The 20098-nt window shown below is 44.3% G+C and overlaps 1 protein-coding gene across 1 annotated transcript; it reads left to right on the forward strand.

Annotated features, from left to right (window-relative positions):
• The first annotated feature begins 235 nt into the window (after positions 1 to 235).
• smad6b (SMAD family member 6b) lies at positions 236 to 19543 on the forward strand. Its single transcript, XM_034085089.2, has 4 exons — positions 236 to 1748; positions 4385 to 4441; positions 5113 to 5190; positions 18631 to 19543. The coding sequence occupies exons 1-4, from the start codon at positions 950 to 952 to the stop codon at positions 19170 to 19172; spliced, it is 1476 nt and encodes a 491-aa protein (XP_033940980.1). The 5' UTR covers positions 236 to 949; the 3' UTR covers positions 19173 to 19543.
• Positions 19544 to 20098: the final 555 nt, after the last annotated feature.

Raw genomic sequence — 20098 nt, forward strand, 5'->3', positions numbered from 1 at the left:
AAGTGTCTAGACTAGCACATGATGGTAGTCAGCCAATGGCTCCACCGCTCTCCTCGGGGGCCCCGTGTGTGTGTGCGTGTGCGTGTGTGCGTGTGCGTGCGTGTGTGCGTGTGTGTGTGTGTGTGTGTGTGTGTGTGTGTGTGTGTGTGTGTGTGTGTGTGTGTGTGTGTGTGTGTGTGTGTGTGTGTGTGTGTGTGTGTGGAAGCGGGGGGAGAGAAAAAAGAGAGAGAAACGGAGAAAGAAAGGGATCTGGGCTGCAGTTTGGTTTAGATCTGAGTCGAGAAGCAGGAGCGCGATTCAGCTTCGGATTGATCCTCTCCGTGTACTATCAGCTCGCATGGATATTTTGTTGGGATTGTAAAAAAAATAAATAAGTGCACTGACATCTCAAGAAGACGACAAGGATCCTGATTTTTAGTGCATTTTCTTTGGGATTAAATCGCCTCGAAGTACCTCATGCTATACGTGCCGGTGTACAAAGTAGATACAAGCTTGTTAAAAGTACGAAACTGTTCCAGGCTGCGAGTCGCCGTCTTGGTTTGAAGGCTACTGGCTTTGGATTATGTTTCTAAATATACTATGTTATGTTATTATGTATTCTGCTTTTTATATTCGTTCGTAACACACATATAAACAGTCAATTCCGCAGCAATCCTGGATAATAAGTCTCAATCTCAGCCGCTTGGTTATTTACAGCATATTCGGCTAAATGAATGCATTTTGATCGCTATGCTGCAGTGCATTTATTGCGCGGTTTTGTCGTTGTAAATGCAACAAAATAGCCTTTTCTCTAATGTTGCGGTTTTGCCACCAATGCTCGTCAGTCGGCTGTGCAGGCATTGCACGGCATTTCACAGACATTAATGTTTTGCAACGACCGGAGAAGTATCTGTAATTTTCGGATATCCGTACAAGAATAAAACCCTCTTATAGATTTTCAAGTTGTCGTATGTTCAGGACGAAACGCTCAGGTCTTGTGCGGCGACTCTGGAGAAGCCGTTTGATCCCAGATAAAGAAGGGGAAGATGGAAATGGCAAAACTAGTGACGGCTGTGGGGACGATCTGTTCGGAAACAACCCAGAGAAAATTCCCAAAAGGGAGCTCGGACCGATGACCCCTAGCGGGTCTCTTGTAGGGGACATAGGGGGTGTGTGCTCCCGCATCCCCGTGGAGAGCAGCGGCTTGGGGGTCACGTCGGACCAAGATGGGGGTGCAGTGTGCGTCCAGGAGCAGGGGAGCCCCCGCTCCATACAGGACAGAGAGTGCAGGACAGTGACGTGCTGCTTATTTAAAGACCGGGACCACTCCGAGTTCAGGGGTCCAGACACGGCTCAGGGTACCAGGGATCCGGGGTCGTGTCACTTCGTGCTCAGGAGCCTTGGCCCCCGGGAAAGCTGCTCTCCCGAGGCGCAGGAGGCGATGCCACGCACAGTGTTGGAGCAAGAACTGAAATCAGCCACATACTCTCTGTTGAAGAGGCTAAAGGAGAGGGCGCTGGATACCTTACTAGAGGCGGTGGAGTCCAGAGGAGGGATGCCCAGCGACTGTGTTATGATTTCCCCGACAGAGCTGAGGTTGGGTGGCCATGTGGCATCCCCACAGCTGCTCGTGTGTAAACTGTACCGCTGGTCCGACCTCCAGCACCCTGCCCAGCTCAAACCGCTCTGTGAGTGTAAGAGCTTTGGGGCCCTGGACGGTCCTTCAGTATGCTGCAACCCCTATCACTACAGCCGGCTCTGTGGGCCAGGTAAGAGCACCTGCCAGAACACACACACACTGTCCTATTGTAGCACCTTGCAGGCCTAGCTAGATGCTCCTAAAACCACCAGGTAGCCCATTAAAGAGAACAGGGTTGGTTTTCTCAAATGTAGTCATGTGCTCCCATATTTCCTTCTGAACTTGCTTGTCTCTAAACATAGAGAATCATCATGCAGATACATCTCAACAATCAGGCCTATTATGTCTATTTGCCAAATTATTTGAAAGAGAACTGAACAGGCCATATTGCATTTCACTTTTCGAGATTGTAAAACTGTAAAGGGCCTTGAAATATGTTCTGAAAATCTTTCCCTATCACCATGTTTTATTTGTCTGGTATTGTTCAGAAAAAAGGCTGGCCTTTGATTAAATAGTTAATAATTACTTACTAAGTTATCCTTACGCAAGGTGAATAATAAAATACTTGGTCAGTATGGCAAAGCATACATGTACCATAGTCTACTTTTGTTGCTAGTTTGTTGTTTTCGTTGTCTTGACTACGTTTGGTATATACAGGAAAAACAACAAAATGCATGCAAAATATTGAATATGTATTATTGTTTGTCACTTTCAAAGGTTTTAGTTGCCTTGGAAGTTGTGTTTGAAGAGTTTGGTGCTTTACCAGTGCATCTCCCCTACTAGCTTGTGAAATCTAGGCCTTTTGATGAAGGAGAATGTTAGTCTGGACTGCTGCTGTGCATACAACTTGTTTTAGCTTAACGTATTTAATGAATTCCATAATAACATAAAGTAGACATGACATCTTTAGTGTGTCTGAACATATGTATGCTTTCAGAGTAATTGTCAACACAGCCATTTTCGGTTCTTAACTTTGTTTCTTGCATGGGTATTGCCATTTATAGGCCGATTATCAACAATGTTTGACATGAATATGATTGTTTAGACTCAGTCAGAGGATTGGACCGGGTGCCATAGGTCAGTTTAGTTGTTGTGGTTTGAGGATTGAGCTTTATTTTCACAATCAATAAGCTATCTATGGCCGAACCTCGCTGACCTATATTAAACAGATTCAGTTTTGGCAGGGGGCTAGCCTGTGATTTGGCAAACCTGAAACGCTGGGCCACTCAACCCCACTGACTCCGAGAGGGGCACATACCCCATATTGGGACTAAGGCTCGTAGTAGACATAGCTCACATGCGTTCATGCGTGGCCCGATAGAGCTGGTATTTCTTTCATGCTATTCAAGAAGGGGGACTTTGAATCAAGACCTTAATCACTGTTTTTTTTACTTTGTTTCAAATGGAGAAATAAAAAATATGGAATTATGAGACAGACATTGAATACATTAATTCGATTTTAGTTGATAAACATTTAAATCCTTAGTATAAAAAAACACCTCAACAAAAGAACCCTAACAACATGTATTGTTAAAGCATGCATCTACTTGAGTTTGATTTTAGAATGATTTGAAAATGAACTACTGGTCTGGATATTGTGTAAGAGTTTTAAAGAATAGAACAGTCTGTAATGTTTGACAGAGAGCAGGGATTGAAGTGGGCAAAAACGTCTTCCTTTTATTTTGCCAGTCATTATGCTTTTCGAATGAGATCAGTTTCAAGTTGCGCTTTAAAAGCCCTTTTGTCCTAAGGAGGTCCCCTCATGCTATTTAGGTGAAGGAGTGGTGATAATATACAGTTTGCATACTACTGGCGCCAGACTGACTAGCTGTGTATCTGAGTGACTGAGTTCAGATCCTAGCAATTACTGCCGCCACTCTTAAAGGACCCGCTGCTATTATGCTTTTCTCCTTCCCCTTTTCCCTGTAGGCGAGGTCACAGTGTGCTCACAAAGTTTTCTTTCCTTTGTGCTTTTCCTTCTTGTGCAAGTTATTCTCCTTGTTTCTCCTCTTTTTTTATTGGATATAAAGGTTTCTGAACAGAATAAAGTTAAAAAGCTGAGATTTACTCTGATTCTTTCAACTTCTACCTGCATAACTAAAGTAATGGTTAGTCTCTGTAGTTGTTGTAATGACTGCTTTAGTTAAATAATACATAAAAATGGTGCTCTGTTGGCTTTATTAGCTGTTTAATAAGCTTTTAAACGAAATGATTCAATTCTGTAGTGCAGACACAAAGCTGTGAGACTTGAGATGTTGTCGACTTTAAAGAGTGTTTCAACTTTTGAGTTATTGGTTGATGCCTTTACGATTGGCTTGGAGTTTGTTGTGTTGGCAAATTTATTTTTGCTTTTATGAACTCATTACTATCACTATCACTTCATTCAAACATAGTTTAGAAAACAATGTTTGGTCACCTTTGAATTACTGTAATAGGAAATGAGATATAGAAGTGCAAAGAAGCGTTTATACTGTATGTGCTGCAAGTTTTTTTTTACTAAACAGCTTTGTCAGCCGCTTTACATCACGGGCATTAAACTTGTTAACACACAATTATTTTATTACAGTGTATAACTCAATATATTCAAACAGTGCTAAATAAATATCCGTTTGATCTTCTTAGACCCCAAAACTGTTACTTCTGTTAACATTGCACACATATGACCCTCTCATGTTGAGTCTGTTGATTGAGTTTTACCTTTCTTTCTTTTAAATTGCATTTCTTTCCTTTATTAGGTTATTTACTTGACTCTTTTTTTTTTTACAGAATCACCCCCACCTCCTTATTCGAGGCTTTCCCCTAATGAAGAACACAAGCCACTGGGTAAGTGACACAGATGTGCTTTATGGCACCTGAAGCTTTCTACACCATCTTTAAATATTGTTTCATCTTAAGTCTGCTATTGATATTGATCCTCTGTGTTATGACTTGTAACCATGCAGATGTCAGACTGTAATTACTTGATTCATTATCGTTTTCATTCATAATTACATTAGGGGCCTGTCAATTGCATAGGGCACGGTCAGTCTTTTGTTAAGGCTCTGGTTTAACAGGAAGAAAAAGGAATAAAGCTATGTGAAAACTTGAAATGGCTCTAATTGGGAACAGTTACTGGCAAACTGCATGGTAGCTTTGAGATGAGACCAAGGCCAGAATGTGGCATGATGTCAGCATGCCAGCCAGAGCCAGTGTGGGTAATATGGCGTGGGCAGTATGTTCTGTGGGTTGCTAGGACTTTGGAGCCTGGCTGCTAGCTGGGGCTGCAAGCCTGAGTACAGCTGAGGTTTCTGGCAGCATTTGGGGGGATGTCATCAGGTAAAGCCTGTTAGAAAAGTTGCCAGGTTATCCATTATGGGATGAAGCCAAACGTGGTGTTAATGGTTTTCAAATTTAATATGGAAAACAGGGGATGTTCCAGTTGAAATGAAGATGTACACAAAGGAAACAAGTTCTGACTAGCTGCAGATGAATAATTTCCGTTTTCCTCCCCACAGATCTGTCAGACTCCACATTGTCTTACACTGAAACTGAGGCAACCAGCTCACCAAATATCACACCGGGGGAATTCTCAGGTGGGTGTGCTTCTCCAACTCCTCGCCAGTCTCCAAATAAGGAGTTTATATCCGCAGTGTCTTACACTGATTTTAGAAATGAATGATTACCCAGAGGAGCCACTCTGTAAATACTGAAGTCATTTATCCAACAAGTAGAGATGTACATTTTTGTAGTGGTCATTTATTTGTTGGTTTGCATAGTACACAACATATGTATATTACATACTGTGTATTACACTTATACTGGCTGTTCAAATGCTGTGAGCAGCAGAAGTGTGCTTTGACATCCTGTTCATGCGTTTGGTTACTTTAATCGTTTAGTGGCATGTATCAGAAAATAAATCTTTGATTATGTTTTCATGGATACATGTGTGAGCAGCGGTTGGGCTCATATAGTGACACATTAACTATCCTGGATAAAGAGTTACTGTATTACTAAAGAAACACAACTTGAAAAAGAGCTTACAGTTAATGCGTCACATGAAGATATTATATTAAGCACATTAAAACAGATTCTTGATGATGAAATCATCCATGTGGTAAGGATCATTAATACATGGATTAGGGGTTTTGCTTTTTCCCTGAAGTATGCTTAAAGTTGATAGTTTGAGTAATGAAGCACATGATACTGATGTTAAAAAAGAGATGCGTGTCTTCCATGCTGATGTGTTTGCATGTCTCTTCATATAGATTTAAGTCATTATAATACAATCTGTGAATCACCGTTTTCACATGTTATTAAATCACAGAGCACCTCTCATGTTCAGTGCGGCATCATCCGGTTTCTTCTGGCTTTGTAATGGTTAAAATGTGAAATAAATAAAAGTAGGTATAATTCTTCAGAGTGTACTTCAGCAACAGTTCAGCACCCTTCTCTGCGTAGCTTTTGAGCGTTTTTGAATCAACATGTGAACTTATGAGGGTAATTTCATTTCGCTGTTGCACTTTATCTCTTCTCATTAAGGGCCATTAGGAACAGTGGGAGCTTTAAAGATAAAGGTTTCATTGTGAGCGCTGCAGAGGTTCAGCGGGGCGTGTGTGTTGGCCACAGAGCCGGCCTCCCCTCCTCTGTTTTTCTTTCAGAAATATTTGAGTGGGATCAAACTGTAATAAGATCCAAGCTCACTCAGAAACACACACAAGCACACATAGTTGTTCACATGCATGTGCGCAGACACTCGTACAACTCTATCAGGCCTGGCTGTTAGTGGGCTGCAGGGAGGGGTGGGCTCAGGGAAATGGAGTTGCTCCTGTGAATGAGGCCACACCAAAGGAAGCGAGTAGAAACAGTCCTGTCCTCTGATTTGAAATGAAACACTCCTTTCTCATGGCGCAGAATGAGCATATATCCCCCCCCCTCATACTAGGGCCACAGCCAACATGCACAGTATCATGTGGACTGGGACTCAGAGCCCTCATTTTGGGGCTTGCAGGGAGCAGCATTTCCTGTTAGAAGGTCTGCCATGGCTCAGAGGCCCGGCCAGTTGACATGGCTACCTGGCAGTGAAGTATTGGGTCAGCAAGGGCCCCCTCCTCCCCAGTACACATGCTGTCACCACCTCAGCATGGCCCGGCGACACTCCCTGAGTCAACAAATGAGGGGCTTGTCAGAGCGCGCACCACAATTCCTCAGAGACTGTGGTGAGGAGGGAGGATCTAGACACGCTAGGCTTTAGTTTCTTCCAACTGTGTTGCTTGCTGCTTGTACAGGCCTGGCCAGATCACTCTGCATTGGCGGTGACACACTCAAACTCTTGGGACTTGGGAAGGAGAATGACCAGGGCTCGACAGGGTAGTGGTTTTCCGTGCTGTGAGCTAATTTGTGTAGCCCGTCAGTCTTTGATCATGTGGCGTTTGGACTGTATGATGTTGTTTTGGATTTAGATACAACAATATAGTGTCCATGTTGAGTGAAACAAACCGTTAACGTCTTGTCAGCGATAGAGATCTTCCACAAAATATTTTTCAAGCATATTCCACCATAAGACCGAGAGCCTGAAGGCATCCTTATGAAGCCCACTTAGTTCTGCTTTATCACACAGGCATGTAATGCACATTGTCAAGTTATCCTGTGTTTAATGCGTTGCTGACCTGGAGATGACTTTCTCTGTGAATCCCCCTGAAGCTCTGGTGGAGAGAGTGACTCTGTTTGTAACCGGAGTTGTATGGGATCCAGACTCCACCCCTCGTGCACGAACAAGTCAACCTCTTAAAAGCAAGTCTGGGGGGCACTTGGTGGATGGGTGGGGTGTAGTCAAATAATCAACTACAGTTTACAGACCAGGGCTACAGCAATACCCAGTGAGCATTCTTCTGCTTGGTTTAAGCTCGTTCCTCCACATCAACCAAGATTTTGATTATATTCAGTAGAATGTGAAAAGTAGTTTTCTTTCTTTGCTTGGTGCCGTGGTTATGAGGTAAATCTTTAAGTCAATACACTAAGTTATTGTTAGAGTTGCATTTAAGTGCAGATACATTTCATTTCCCCCCTCTGGCTGATTCTTGCAGTTGTTTAACATGTTAAAATGTTCTTACTTATGCATTCTTAAAAATATTCCCCATGTGCACACCATTGTATTACACTAAGAGTGTAATACCTTCAGTTACTGTGTGATCATAGACATTTGAACCCTTCACAGTGTTTTATTTAAACGTGGCTGTGAGGGAGAGAGACAGCCCCACCATGGCACTCTGTGATATCTGTTTACGTCATGAGCGGCCCCAGCTTGCATTCACAGTATACCTCAGCACTGTGTGTGTGAGGGAATGTGCCTTTGCTGGTGCTGCCCTCGCAGTCTGCCCGCACACCTGTTTCCTCACCGCCTGGGCCTAGTCGTGTGGTCATCAGAGTGAAGCCCTTTGAAGTGAGTCTCATTGCTTCCTGTATGACTGTCTGAGGGGGAGTTTTCCCCCTACACTTTGACTTTATTATGTCAGTCACATTGTCTCTGACTTTGGGGGCTCTTTATGTTTGTCACTTCTTCATTATAATGCTGCTCTTAATGGGAGGAGGCTGAATTGTAGTCATTAAAGATATGGTCTCTTTCAGAGCAATTGTATTGAAAATATTTGTGCACAATACATGACAGGCGTTTCGACCAGTGTAAGATCCTGAATGCTGGGTGCCTACATTCTCTAGTCATCAGAGGTGTCAATCAACCCATTTGTCAGCATGACACTTTGTGTATTTGCTCATGTTGGTGTGATTTGATGGCCACAAAAACAAGTGACCTGAATTACTCTCCTTGCGTTATGTCTTCTCTCTTCCTGAAATTGATGGAAAACTGGAGGAGCAGAAATATTGAAAGTTGATAGACATGGATTAAACAGAGTGCTCTAGCGCCTACTGGAGGCATGAGGGCATCAGCAGGTATTCAGGGTTCCCACAGAGTAATCATACAGTGCTCTCCTCCGTCTGCCTGCCTGTCTCTGGAGGAAAGGCCAGTGCTGTCTCTGTGGATGTCTGGTCTGCAGACTGTCAGCTCCACTCTGCTATTGACTGATTATTCCAGGCAGAACAAGGCAGTTACAAGATGGATGGGAAGGGCCTAATGTGAGTCACGCAACAGATTGCTCAGGGACATTTCAGTATACAATACATAGACCCAGGCACCACAAACAGTCTTTTATGTTTAAGTTTCAGTTTTTTACTCAGGGTCCTCATACAAGTCCAGATGCATGCCGACATACATTCACACGCAAAGCTAATGAAATTGTACAGTCCATACTAATCACAGTCCGCCCGCCTGGGTCAGGAAGAGGCCAGCAGTAAGCATCAGTGTCAGAGACAGTGGAAATGCATTGAATAATTAGACAGTCTAAACACAGACGATGCTTCTCTTGATTAAAGTAGATTAGACTGGACCTGTACTTGTTGATCTGACTTTGAAGGCATGTGATTCCACTTCTGGCTTCAAACTAATTAAATGGCATATCTACTGTACGCATCTGAAAAGATTTGGGATAGATTGCACCTCTAATTTGCCTTGAACTGTCTTGTTAAGTTGTGTTTTTCCATGCTAGTTAATCAATTCAGTTTGTTGCAGTGTTTTGAATATGTTATGGATGGTTCTTTTAAGTTATGCACCATTCTTCTTAAAGGATCTTTGATGACATATTGTAGGGTAACATCATTTACAGCACACATCCATAAATGATTATATCTTTATAGCATCAAATGCTAATAATTGTAGTCCTTCTCCTTTAAGGGTTACTCTAAAATGTAGTGTTTTGAGCAGATGCAGTATTTCTTTCACACTGTGCAGACATGTAGCTGTCTTTATGCAACACCAGTACCCTGACACCGCTCTGCTTCCCATGGTCTGATGAAGTGTCAACTGCATCAGCATGTTAGCGAGGTCCCCCTCCCCACCTTGAGGCATGATCCCCCCCGCTCGTCCCCCAGACCCTAGAGTGATGCAGCCCGGGCTCGTCTCCCCCTGCTGCCTGGCACATGGCCTCAGGTTTCCACCGCAGCCCTGAGTCTTCTCAGCGCCTGGCCGCCCACACTCCCTCAGGAGCCCCAATGCTCCAGGATACGGGATGTGGAAATAATGTGACTCGAGTGCTTCCACCCTGCCTCCCGAAATTAGGTTTTGCGGATTGTTTATTTGAGGGGAAGGAGGCCTCAGACAAACATCCTGTTTTAAAATGCTGCCTGGGTTTTGTAGCGGTGCAGGGCGGTGAATTGCCCCTTTGACAGCGGGGGGAGAGGAATGTTGAAGAGAAGGCCAGCATCTCAAGGGACATAAGGGGGCTCTCCTCACCCATTTGTCTTGTCCAGTTTGCAGAGTCCATTTTTCTTTTGCTGGGAGCAGAGGGTTGCAGCTATACATCCTGAAGGGTCTTGTGCTCTATTCTCTCTGTAGAGCCTGTACCCACAGTCCTCGTCTCAAGTATCCGTTCCTGTCCTGGGAGGCTGGCTTCCGTTTCCCCTTACGTAACACACATAGAAAAAGAGCCATTGATGAGAGCGATAAGGCCATTTTTCATTTTCCCTTTCTCAGCATTGTTCGACTCAGAAATCCACTTTCAACCTATTCTCTCAGGGGTTATGACTTTGAGGATCCTCAGCAGATTCCTCCATGTCTACAGGATCCATTGGCTCACTAATTGAACATGTTGCCAATAGCGCAGGCTAGAGTAATTATGTTGTTGAGTTGTTCATCTCCGTAATTCCATCAATGCTGTCCATGCGTCCCATCTCTGTATCTCAGGAAGACAATAAGGGAATTTCCTGAAATGTTGTTATGAATTTAGTGGTCAAAGGTCAAGGTCACTGATATCTGACCAATCACCTTTTTGGCTATAACTCAGCCTATGCTTATGATGTAAACTTGCAACTGGGTAATGGAGGCATACAACCACAAGGTGGTATTCATAGTTGAAATGAATCTTGAAGTGTGCCATAGATGAAGACAGGGTACTGCAGTTGTCTTTGTGTTGAGATTTCTTCACACAAAAGTTGCTATAAGAGTTGATATTCAGTCAGAACTGGCAACACCGGGCCTAGATGTGGTGAGGTAATGTGACCTCTATGTGCAGAGTGAAAGCCATGCTAATCGAAAGCAGTCCTTGGAGAAGCCTGAAACCCCTTACATGTCAACAGAAACTAGCCTGCTGAGCTTAGTATTTATCTGTCTCCTCTTGGCAGGCCAGAGTGGTGCCAGTGCTGCCGGTTGTTTGACTAACTTGTGAAGGGCTCACAGATAAAGATAAATCTATAGCCTCATACATGACTATGTGTCTAAGCTCACAGTGCTGCGCTTGTCATTTGAGTTTACAGAGTGTACTGTGCTCAGGATGAGGTGGACTATGTTTCATTTTAGGGCTTACCGCACAGATAGAAAGTGCAGTCTGTAGAAATAACAGGAGGTGTGCTCAGGCTATAATTTCTGCCCCATATTCTACCTTAGCAAACAAAGTGAGTGAGCTAATCTTGTCATGTGCTCACAGAGGGCTGCACCTTCCATCTCTCGCTTCTCACCGCAGCGCCGCACCAGCCTCCACCAATAGCTCCATTCATTCAGCTCAGGGCAAAGGGTTATAGCAACAAATAAAGAGCGTGCAATGCCATTAAAAATGTAAGGAATGTCCAACTGTTCGTTTAGTGTTTTAGTGTGCCTCCTCTCAGCCTTGAGAGGGGGAACAATACTCCATTTGAGCTGGCCACTGTAAATGTGCTAGCCTTGCAACGGCTGGCAAGCAGCAGGGAAGGAGGTGCCAGTTTCTGGATGCTGTCTTTATTTTCTGACCATTTTACCCACAATTATAAATCCAGACACTGGCCATGCGCAGCCATGATTTAGGCCTGTGGTCTGATTGCTGGCAAAAATAGATTTAAGATTTGTTTCCCTTCCTCCCCAGAGGAGCATTGACAGTTGTGCCTGAACCTATGGCTGTCAGTATTTTAAAACTCAGAATAGCCAGCGCATTCTTTGAGCCTCCAGAATGCTGTGTGTGGATTAGCTGTAGGGGCCCATGTCATCCGACATCTCTACACAAACCTTTTACAGCCTGAGGGAACAGATAGGAGCTCATTGTTGATTAGTTGAGCAGTACATTTCAAGTGTATCAAGGTCTGGTTCATTTTCTCTCTACTTTACATGTGTAAGAGACAGGGATTTGTTTTCTCTTTCCTTATCTTGAACTTGATCTCCTGTAGCTGTATCTTCATTCCTATCCCTTGTCCTAACATGGGGCCGCGTATGATAGAGACATCGTTTGGAGCCTTTGATCTTGTTCCCAAAAGAGGACGCCTTCTGAGCAGAAAACCTTTATTTTGAGCGATGGTCCACCAAAACCCCCCCGATAAAACAGAGTTAACAATGGCTCAGAGCCTGGTTCTCACCTAGGTATTTTGTTTCCTGAGCATGTACAAGTATGTATGTCCTCAGGTTCTGTACAAAGCACAAGTTGACAAAGCAAATGATGCAAGTAGTAGTTATTACAAGTCATAAACATGTGAACATTCTCATTGATTAACTTCCCCAGGGAAAATATATCAGCTTTTGTAGTGTGTGTTTTACTTATCTCCTATTTGTGTGCATTCTGAAGCCTTGCCTGTACGTCGTGCAGCCAGGCTGTCACATTTCAGGGTACGGTTTAGATTAGAGGTCTGGCTGAAGCTTCCCCCTCTTCCCCTCTCTGTGACTGCCAGCACATCATTTACTTAATGAAATCCTGCCATTCCCTTTAGCTTCAAGATTTTTCGCAGATGTTGACAGCGAAGGACTTAGTGAATTATTGGAAATGTTCACTCCTGCATTTTTAATGAATGTCTTGCTTGTTGTGAACAAGCTGACTTGTCGGAGATGGGGGAAACAGTTGTCTTTGTTTGGGGAGCTGGTGTCTGGATGCCCGCGGTGGAGCAGTATGGGTTACAGCGCAGCAAGTGTTGTGATTGAAACAGAAACTCTGGTGCCACATTATCCTGACAGAACACATTCTCCTCACAGACTCTGATCCACCGGGCCGATCAATAGAAAACCATTGTTGCAACGGCAACTGTGTCCATCATAGCTGGTTCACTTCGCAGCCCGGTGGAAACAAAATACCTACCTTTCGCCTTAAATTAGTCAGACTAATATAACTCATAATAATAGAGTTACTTGTTCATTTGAAACCAAGCTCTCGACAAAGCTTGAGTATGAAGACCAGCTAAAGTCAGTATTCTCAATCAGTGTTCGTTTCGACTCTAAATAAGAACAATCCAATAAAAGTATGTAAAAGTATCTTAACACACAACCAGCAATTCCTCTGTCACGTGTGATGTAGAGAGTTTTACGCCAAATGGCACCCTTAAAGGAGACATAAAGCAACCTTCTAGCTGCACCCCCACCCCCCACAGTCCTAACCAGAGTAGGAAGTTAGGAGGCACAGCGAGGCGAGGAGGGGGGAGTTCAGGAATGTGCAGGGTCTCCTCTGCTCTAACGCTGCAGCCTTCTTGGCTCGAAGCTCCCTCACACACACGCAGACAAACTCACGCGCACACACACGCGCACACACACACACACACACACACACACACACACACACACACACACACACACACACACACACACACACACACACACACACACACACACAAACAGATAGGTTGTAGGAGGAGGTGAAAGGGCACAGCCACCCAGCAGGATGTTCGCTGAGTGTTTTGCTTTCTGTGCTCTCTCAGACGTCGCTGGCCTTTAACGCCGCCCGTAGATATGACATTTACAAACATTCCCCACAGTTTCACAGAGCTTATACATGCCCTCAAGGACTCTAATAGGCCTCACTTGCATCACCACCATCACTTAAGCTCTGTGTCTCTGACACAGTGCAGACCTTTGGAGGAAACTTTGAGGAAATGAGCAGCACATTCTCTTCCCCTCGAAAAAAAGACTCCCTCAAACCCTCTTGCTCTCGCGCCCAGACGGCTCCTTTATATTAGCTTCCTGTGCTTTTTACACCCTCTGCTGTTTATTGATTTATTTTATGGATTCTGTTAGTTATCTGCTATCAAGGGTACAGCACTTTTCCTCCCTCACGGGGTCATCCCGAAACAGAAACAGAGGGAAAGTGGAGAGGAAGTGGATGACAATGTAAAGCATTCCCATTGTGACCAGCCAGGCTTGGTGGCTGGATTCAGTTTCTCCGGCTCCCACAGTGATTTCTCCCAGCACGTATCTCTCTCCCTCTCTTTCTATCTTGCTTTTTCTGTCTATCTCTCTCTCTCTCTCTGTCTCTCTCTCGGCAGAGAAAGGCCAGACCTCGGGGAGAAAAATCCATAGACATATAAGAGCAGCTCCAGTTAGCGTGTCTGTCTGATAAAGCCGACTTTGATGGCAGCGATAGCCCAGACGCCAGCCTAAATGTGGCCAGCTCAGGGGTTAGAGCCGGCCTGTAGGAACCATTGTCTGCAGAATTAAAGCCATGACTCTGAATAGGAGGGGGACGCTTTTGCTTTCGTTCAACTTTGCCGTTTTACTTTTTTAAAGATGATTCAATCGAACAAAGTAGTAGGGGGGTGCACAGGAATGCAGAAAGAAAATAATTTGTTCTGAATTGTCACACATACGACCACAAAGTAGACTCACACACACACTCACACACACACACACACACACACACACACACACACACACACACACACACACACACACACACACACACACACACACACACACACACACACACACACACACACACACACACACACACACACACACACACACACACACACACACACACACACACACACACACACACACACACACACACACACACACACACAGTCCTCATGCCCCCCTCCTCACCACCAGCCCCTATCAGTTCATTGGTAGAGTCTAATAGCTGGAGGGGAATCTAATCCTTGGCACAGGATGAGAGACTGCTCCCCCCCTCCTCCCCTTGCTGCTCTCCTCCCCTCCACTGCTTAAAGGGACTCGCTACAGTGTTTTTTTTTTCTTCCTCCTTAGCAAAGTTTAGCAGCAATGAGTTCATCTGTGTTTGCAGTCTCTGGATTAGGAGAGATGAAGTATAATGGAGGTGGCCCCGGAGCCTGGTGGGGAGATGTTAGCACTGTTGTTTGTCTGCCTGTCCCTGACACTCGGCCTCCCATTTATCTCACTCCAAGGCTGCGAGCCGTGTTTACCCCGGGGCAGCTCTTTTCTGCTTCTCCCTCTGCCCTTTTTATCCCCCTCCTTTTCATGCTGTCTTTAAAAGCATTACTGGATGATCATCAAGGATTGCCATTGAAACTTTCAAGCCCCCCATTTTTGTGTACTTAGTAGTAATTATCCAGACTCACCCTTGAGTGCAAGGAACTCGTAGCGCGGCGATCTGCTTTTTTTCCCATATGTAAAAGGCTCGGTTCTGTTTAACATAGGCGGATTTAAGGGTTGTGTTAATGGCATGTTGCTCTTCTCTCATAACAGAGGAACATAATATAAAAGATGTAATCATAATCAGTATAAGCCTTTTTTTGGTCGGAAACATTCACAGTACATTATCTTCAGTAGTGGAAAGTAACTAAGTACATTTGTTCATGTTTTGTGCTTCAGTACACATTTCAGGAACTCTACTTCATACTCCAAGACATTCATTTTCATTCAATTTTATCTATATTATCTTTAGTTTAGTGATATTTTCATTGCATGATTTCTTACTAAAGTGAAGGATTTGAATTTGTTCCTTTTCCGCTGATTCTCTACTTGCAATCTTATTTTAATTTTATGTAAAATCAATACACAGCAGACATTCTAGTCAGATATTATGCAGACACTTGAGCATGCCTCCGGGATCCAGCACACTTATTCTGTGTTTGTTATCAGACATCATGTCCTGCTTTTGATGCTCTGAATTCTTCCAATCAGACAGGCCACAGGGAAACAGAAAAATCAACATTTTACATGGTTTCCATGGAGCTCACGCCTTGTTATGTAAATCAAGCTCTGCGCACTAAATGCTTTTTGTAGTTGCTAAGTGTTTGTTAAATATCTCTGTTGACTGTGTGACTGTACTGAGACACGCAGTATGTGCAGATTACGTTCAAGGTTACATTTTATTCACTAAACATGAGAGTGGGCTTGTTCTATTATGAATGTCGCAATATGTTTACTTATTTCTTGAGGCGTGAGGGAAAGCCAAACAGATACTTATCATTTATTTATCATATTGCTAACAAAAGTGCTAACTGCTTTATTCCATGTATATAATTTTGTCCGTGGAACATTTTGTAGACCAAACAGTTTCCTCATACCTACATTTTTTCTTTTACCAGCACATTCAGTTGGTTATGTAACGCATCAGTGTTGATTAACTCCTTCACGTGTGCAGATTATTGCCCCTTGGCAGCAGGAACAGGAAGTGCAGCGGCCATACTGTGGCTGCATCCGTTGGCTCTGAGACTGACGCTAAGAGGACAGGCTTTTGAGAATAAAATAACAATAATAACATGCGCTTCTATTCTAATGGGTAAACGGAGCTGTTAAAAGGTGGCAGGGTTAAATGGATGCAGAGCTCCAGTAATTTCTCCCAGCCTGTCATTTCTCCGCCCTGAGCAGACCCTCTGAAAACCAACATGGAGTCTCTTGGAGTTGGGTGTCTTTGCTGTGGTCAGAAGGGAGCAACACACACGCACTCCCTTCACCGCCTCATATCTGGCTTTGCGGTTTGCTTTGAGCCTTGGCCTGGCCTTTTTATGTATCATATTCTGGTCATGTAATAATAATTAAAGCTGGCTTCCTAATCTCTAATATCAATTTGGAATAAACATTTACAGACAGATCCAAACATCGCTGAAAAAGCAAGGCTTCCTTGAAAATCTCACGGGGTGATTAGCAGAAGGCAGCGTGAGCTCTGCAGTGGAGGTCACCGTTGCTGTGGTGATGTTGTCCAAACAGTCTGCCCACTGGTGATAGCTCTGCTCTGTTAAAGAGATCCTAATGAGTTCTTCTCTCAGAGGCCTTTACCTCAGCACCCCCACCTAGCCAAAACACACAAGACCAGGACAAAAAATCAAACACGCCGGCTGATTTTCCTCCCCGGCCGAGCAGACACATGTGCGCACAGGCACACGTAGACGCTTAACACAACACAGCGACAGGAAAAGGCCTGGCTCGCGGTGTGCTCATTGTCTTCCCTCAGGCTTAACATTTGATACATTTCTAAACTTTGTCCTGCTCATTCCTCTTCCTGGTCCTCGCAGTCTCTCTAGCTACCCTGGTTCCAGGCTACGTGTGAAAACTAGACACTATTGACCACTAAATTGCTTTTGCTTTATTCTTCCCATCTGAAAAGGAGGAGACGGTAGCCATTTCGTCTTTTGTGTTTGTGTGCACAGTTTCAAAGTGAGTTTACCTTGATGTGTGGGCTCCATTTGATTTGAGACAATAGAGGGCCGTAAACAAGTTGGGGCCGAGTTCTTTGTGAGGCCGAGCCACGCTGAAGTAAAAGCTGTGCTCAGAGTGGAGGAGCCGAGTGTGGAATTCACTAATGGCACATGCATGTTGGGGCCCCTGAAGAGAGAGGGTCATTTCAGCCATCAGTGTGTGCGCAAACACACAGAGAGCCTGTCTGCAGCTCCCCCCACCCCCACACATCCCCGCTCACTCACTCTTTTCCTCCCCCTCCTCTACACAGAGCCTTGAACCAGCAGGCGTTTTGTCTGTGCAAGTCTGGTCAACGTTTTTGCTAATCTTTGTATAAACTTTACTAGCGTGGGTCACTCAGCAGAAAGGTTTAGTTGGGTGGGAGGTGAGCCAGGCATTTTGTTGCTGTGTGGATCTACGACGCTCCACCTTAAAGGCGTTTGTTAATGGGGCAGGCGGTCATTAAGCCCTGAGAGCAGAGAGACTGAAAGGAATGAGGCCACAGGCCCAGGCTTTAAATCCTCTGTGCCAATAGACTCTCTGAAGCAAAATAATGGCATCACTCTGTGTGTGAGTTAATGGGAGCTGATAGCATGAAGGCTGGGGGGTCAGCGGGTCACGGGCTTGTGCTAAGTTGTCAGGGAGCTGAATGCCGTCCCTGGGCCCACAGCAGGGGGAAGAGCTGGGTGGAGGGGGAGGGGGACCCCCTGCCTGGCCTTCTCCCGTCACCCCCACTCATGTGGAATGTGAGGAAGACGAGGGAAGAGGAGAAAGAGGCACCCTCCTGCTGGAGAAGCAAAGGGTGCAGGGACGGATGTGAGATCATGGGACTCTCGGTGCTTTTTCGTCCGCTTCCACCAGCCCCTCTCCTCGTAACACACACTTTATGAGCAGTATAACAGTATGACAGCTCTGAGCAGCGTGGACCGAAGCAGCCTCTGGAAGAAGTCGGCAGGCCTGTTTCTGTTCACTCTGGTGAAGATAGAAGTCCACCCAGGGAGCAGTAACTCACTGTGGAGTGCTGAGGCCTGTCACTGGAAAGAGTTCACAGACTGCAGCCATGAAAACTGAATTAACAAGCTGATTTACTGGACAAAGATGTTTAGCAATGGGATGCCAACTTTGTTCCACTGTAAAAAAAAATGTTTGTCTTAAGCAGTGGCAAAAAAAACCTGCCTTTTCAAAAAGTTGTTTGTAGATTTCTAATTTCCAGTACCAACACACTACTGCAAGAAGTGATTTGCCAATTTTCAGTGGAAACACTGAGTGTGATCCTGAGATATTTGTTAATAAACATGATCTGTTTTCCAAGTGCATGAGTGCACTGTGTGCTGGGTGGTCAGCGTTAAATCATCACAGTGCCCTCTTGAGGAAGAGGAGGAAACTGCGTGTGAGTGTGTGTCCGTTGGACGGATGTGCATGCACTGGTATTTATACAAGGCTTAGATTTCAATACAGTGCCTCCTTCAGTATTTATAGTGTGGCCATCTGCTCTGAACAATTAAAAGAGATAGTTAATCCCTAAAAAACTCCAGCCGTCCTTTTTACTAGGCCTGTTTGCCTGTGTTTATGTTTTGTTTAATGACCGTCCCTCTGTCTCCTCTAGATGCCAGTATGTCGCCTGATGCCCCTAAGCAGAGCCACTGGTGTAACGTGGCGTACTGGGAGCACCGCACGCGCGTGGGTCGCCTCTACACCGTGTACGAGCACTCCGTCAGCATCTTCTACGATCTACCTCAGGGCACGGGCTTCTGCCTGGGCCAGCTCAACCTGGAGCACCGCAGCAGCACCGTTCAGCGCACACGAGGAAAAATCGGCTATGGCATCCTCCTCAGCAAAGAGCCGGACGGCGTTTGGGCGTATAACCGCAGTGAGCACCCCATATTCGTCAACTCCCCGACCCTGGACGTGCCTAACAGCAGGACTCTGGTGGTGCGGAAGGTGATGCCAGGATACTCCATCAAGGTGTTTGACTATGAGCGCTCGTACCTCTTGAGGCACAGCACGGACGCTGAGCTCTTGGACGGACCCTACGACCCCAACAGTGTGCGCATCAGCTTTGCTAAGGGCTGGGGCCCCTGCTACTCGAGACAGTTCATCACCTCCTGCCCCTGCTGGCTGGAGATCCTCCTCAACAACCATAGATAACACAGACGGACCCCACAAACTATCCCAAATATCATCTACCTAGATTTAATATAAAGTTTTATATATTATATGAAATATATATTATACTTGTAAATACGGAGTCATTTTTACAATGTAATTATTTATGTATGGTGCAATGTGTATATGGACAAGAGGAAAAAAACGGAAAATGCACTTTGGCTTATATATATTATATATATAAATATATATAAAGATAAAGAATCTTTCAATACCAACTTAAGATAAGATAAAAAATTATACAGCAAAATTAGGATGAGCCTGGATTTGGTGTATAGTTTTCATATACTATTAATATCCAGATGAAAAGCTAACACCATTCACACATTGATAATAAAGTATTCGCATAATAATTCTCTGTTTGGTCTGCATCATTAGCGCTTTGTTTACTATGTTCAATATTCTCTCTGATCTATTGTCATTATATCTCAACAAATCTACTAGTATCCTAAGGAATTCAGTAGACTCAACCTCACCTGGTATTATTTGTCTAAAATACCAGGCATGCACAATATGGATGTTTTATCAGCCGATAAGAACAGCCCATACTTACCTGCTTCTCATAGTTGGTTTAAATGCACACCTGGGGGAAAGAAAGGCTTGGATGTATTGAACAAAGATGGGTGATTTAATATTTGATGTCTCTAAACTTACCAAATCTAACTGCCATCACTATTGTTAACTTTTCTGAATCTACAAATGTAAAAACAACCAAATTCTAAACAAAGATGATATATTACATAAACAAACTTGTATTTCATATCGCACTGTCTCCTTGGGAATATTTCAACACCAGGGATGACTTGTTTTGCTTTTCAGTCAGCATATGTATTGCTGGCCAATAACGTATTAGCTCACATTTAATTATCGTTATACATAATTACCTAAATTCACCATTATGAGCCAAT

This window comes from Pseudochaenichthys georgianus, chromosome 6 (assembly GCF_902827115.2).
Source record: "Pseudochaenichthys georgianus chromosome 6, fPseGeo1.2, whole genome shotgun sequence".
Lineage (NCBI taxonomy): Eukaryota > Metazoa > Chordata > Actinopteri > Perciformes > Channichthyidae > Pseudochaenichthys > Pseudochaenichthys georgianus.